We start from the raw sequence: 3,473 nt of genomic DNA on the forward strand, positions 1-3,473 counted from the left end.
GATGTCCGGCTCGGGGGCCGGTTCGCCGATCTTGCCGATGAAGACGTGAATCCCACCAAAAGGGACCCGGTACCCGTATTCGATTGGCCTCGGGACCCCATCCTGCATTGTCGATGTAGAGCTTGCCGCGGCGACTCTTCGTCATCCGGCCCACGGCGTATCCCTTGAGTCCATCGAAGCTGCCCTTCAAGAACTCAAAACCATCGTGCGATAGTCCCACGGTGGGTGCCAACTGTCGTGGGTTTGTCACGGCAGATGTCCTCGTGAAAGGACTTAGTCGTGGAGCCATAGCAACGGGTTAGCTTAAAGTGGTTAAACCGGACAAGGGGACACGGGAGTTTATACTAGTTCGGCCCCTTCGATGAAGGTAAAAATCTACGTCTAGTTGTGATTGGTATTGCTAGGGTTTCGAAGGCCAGGGAGCGAATCCGCTTTGTCTGGCTCTCGAGTTGTTGTTGTCTCTAAACCGCGGCCGGGTCGTCCCTTTATATATATATAGATTAACGCCCGCCGGGCTACAGAGTCCCGAAGCCGGATTATAAACATATCCGGTTCGGCCTCTCTCTTTTTATCTTACTATACAAGTTACATGACTAGGCCGGTTTACATTTACAGACTGTAACCCGGCTTTGGGCCCTCCGTAAAGCGCCATCATCTTTACATTTTCATGGGCTTCTAATCTTCAAAGAGTCAACCCGGCTACATAAGGCCGGTTTACCTCCAGTAGTAATATCCCCAACAAGAGGCACGACCATGCCACTCGCGAAAGCACAACCGTGCCTCTCTCGAAAGCAAAACTGTGACTCTCGCGAAAAAAATGCGGCTTTTCACGCAATTTTTTTTAAATTTTTTTGTTCCAAAAGTTAAAGAAGACCGATAAAAACCGAAACGTCGAAAAAAAGGAAAAAAAACTGTTTAAAAAGTCGAAAACGCGTGCGAAAAATAAAAAAAATCCAAAGAGAACGCCTAGAGCGCGACACGTGACGGGTGGCTGAGAGCGTGCTAAGTGGCGCTAATCATTGTGAGCCTTCCGAAGAAGCGCTCGTTAACTAGTTGCTCTCATTTTATTGTGCTAGCACCTCGTCTAAGCATTCGTGTATTGAAAGATGTCTGACAGCTGATAGCGAGAATTGTTTAAAAGTTAATAATTTGAGGCCATCTTTTATTAAATCCTTTTTGTTGGCCCTGAAATAAGCGATGGCCCATTACAACCCCACATTTGAAAAGAAACAAATCGAAAGTCCAAATTTCCTCGAAAATTAATAATCGAAAGTCCAAACCGCTGACAGCGCTTCCACGCACCTAATCAAGGAACGTCTGCAAAAACTCGAGCACCTTGTCGACATCTTCAGGCAAGACACCCTTCACCGCATCCGCCATCCTGAACCGCTGAGCCCACGCGGCCAGGGCCGGCGTCCTCGCCGCGTCCAGGAGCTTGATCCCGATCATCTTCTCGATCACCACGAACCAGCCCAGGTAGCTGCCGAGCACAACGTCGACGAACCCGATGCCGTCGCCGCCGAAGAACGGCTTCCCACCGGAGCATTCCCCGAACGCGCCTTCCAGCGTCTCCATCGCCGAGATGGCCCGTACAGCCGCCTCCATCTTCTCCTCGGTCTTGCGGGCGAACAGGATGGTGAACCACGGCGACCCAACCTGCAGCACATCCGTCGCATCGAGCTTCATTACTTCCGCACAGGAACAGAGCAAAGAAAGAGCGGGCGGTGAAGAGACGGCGATGCGTCGCGTAATACTTGCCTTGTCGTCGACGTAGGCGGCCCAGAACCGGGCGGTGGCGCGCTCGTGCGGGCCGGCGGGGAGGACGCTCGGGCCGGCGCCTCTCCAGACCTCGTCGATGTACTGCACGATGACCTGCGACTCCGGGATGGGCTTGCCGTTGTGGATGAGGACGGGCACCTTCTTGTGCACGGGGTTGGAGGCGAGGAGGAGCTCGCCCTTGTTCTGGAGGTCTTCCTCGACGTACTGGTAGCTGATCCCCTTGAGGTTGAGCACGATCTGCACCCTGTTCACGAACGGGCTGTCCCACACGCCTAGCAGCTTCACCTCGTCTCCTCCTGCCGCCGCTGCCATTGACACGCCGTGGCTCAGCGCTTGGATCTCTGGGTTCTTGGGATGTGCTGGTGATGGGATCTTGGATGCTGGAGCCTTGGACTTGAAGACGACTGGTTATAAACGAGTGGACATTTCGGAGTTCGGGGAGTTCAGCGCTGCTGTTAGGTTGTCTATAATTCGGAGCTTTTTTATATGTTTGGTGATCAGGTCGGTTAATCATGGGCTCGTGGCAATCGAGTGAATTGATGTGCCAACTGCAGATTAGTCATTGGTGATATGGAGTAGAACAAAGCTTGTCTCCCACATTTTTTTGTTGTTGGAAAAAACCTAGTATAGGAGAAAAGCGCCGGTAGGTATCTTTTTTTGCGAAAAGGTACCCTTTTTTTTGCGAACAGCTGGTAGGTACCGTGCTGCACGCATCGGATCATCAATCAAAGAGATATATGCGCCTCTCGAGCTGTCGTCCAACGTGCACGTAGCGCTCCGAGCAATAATTCGCGCGCGAGAAGAGAACCAAACACATTTCTCTCGGATCATCAAAGAGAACCACTCCGGGCAACAACACGTAGCACTCCGGTGTAGCGCTGCAGGATCTCAGTGACGAATGTGTGATGATGGACACACGTAGGGTGGTGACATTGTCTCGCGCCGTGATGACGTCGACGGCAGACCTGGCAAGGTCGATATGTTGGTACCTGCTCTGAAAATCGATCGATGAAAGATGATGGCGGCGGCCACTGTAACGTGTGCATGTGGTGCCTGCTGAGACTGGGAGTGTGCTGGACCGGTGTGTGCCCCAGATCCGACGATTGCGGCACCACGGTAGGGTCTGGGGCAACACACGCACGCGATTGCGGCACCACGGCAAGGTGTTTGGCAACACACGCGCGAACCCCGACAATACGCACCTCTTCATCAAGTTAATAGGTGTAGTGACATATGTTGTCAAGACAGTGCCTTCAGACTTATTGATGTATAACTTTGTGAGAACTTGGTGAATATAACTAATAAAATGATTGTATGCATCATCCTGATGCAAAAGTCGGGGTCATTCTCCTTTCAAAAACAAACAAAAAAAGAGTCGAGGACCCTGGCGTCCCAGACACAAGTAAGAATTTGATGATATGCCCCCTGTCAGACCATGAGCCATCCTCTTCCGAAGAGATCGAAAATGGTTATCATCAAGTTATTTCGATTTGCTCGTCCTTCGCCTCCAAGAGGTATGACCATAAGAGTCTGTTGAGGTCTCTCGGCCAACTAACCAAAAGCGCTCTGGGTCTGTTGACCAGTTGAAACCCTCTCTGACGATGCACACTCGGTTTCTATAGCTAGACCTTGATTTTTTTTTTGAGACAAAGCTAGACCTTGATAGACTTTTTTTTTGAGGATTGCCAACACTT

At 51.3% G+C, this 3,473-nt stretch overlaps 1 protein-coding gene across 1 annotated transcript; it reads right to left on the reverse strand.

Moving 5' to 3' along the window:
- Positions 1-1,130: 1,130 nt before the first annotated feature.
- LOC125533004 (probable glutathione S-transferase GSTU6) lies at positions 1,131-2,245 on the reverse strand. The gene is made up of 2 exons (XM_048696820.1): positions 1,759-2,245; positions 1,131-1,656 (listed from the first exon to the last, which is right to left on the reverse strand). Exons 1-2 carry the CDS (start codon positions 2,089-2,091, stop codon positions 1,303-1,305), a joined length of 687 nt encoding a protein of 228 aa, XP_048552777.1. The 5' UTR covers positions 2,092-2,245; the 3' UTR covers positions 1,131-1,302.
- Between the last annotated feature and the right edge of the window lie 1,228 nt (positions 2,246-3,473).

This window comes from Triticum urartu, chromosome 1 (genome assembly GCF_003073215.2).
Source record: "Triticum urartu cultivar G1812 chromosome 1, Tu2.1, whole genome shotgun sequence".
Taxonomy (NCBI): domain Eukaryota; kingdom Viridiplantae; phylum Streptophyta; class Magnoliopsida; order Poales; family Poaceae; genus Triticum; species Triticum urartu.

Excerpts from the sequence above, each read along its gene's own strand:
- LOC125533004 (XM_048696820.1), bottom strand. The coding sequence starts at position 2,091 with ATGGCAGCGGCGGCAGGAGGAGACGAGGTGAAGCTGCTAGGCGTGTGG. Across the intron at positions 1,657-1,758 it reads CCGCCTACGTCGACGACAAG|GTTGGGTCGCCGTGGTTCAC; the intron begins GCAAGTATTACG and ends GATGTGCTGCAG.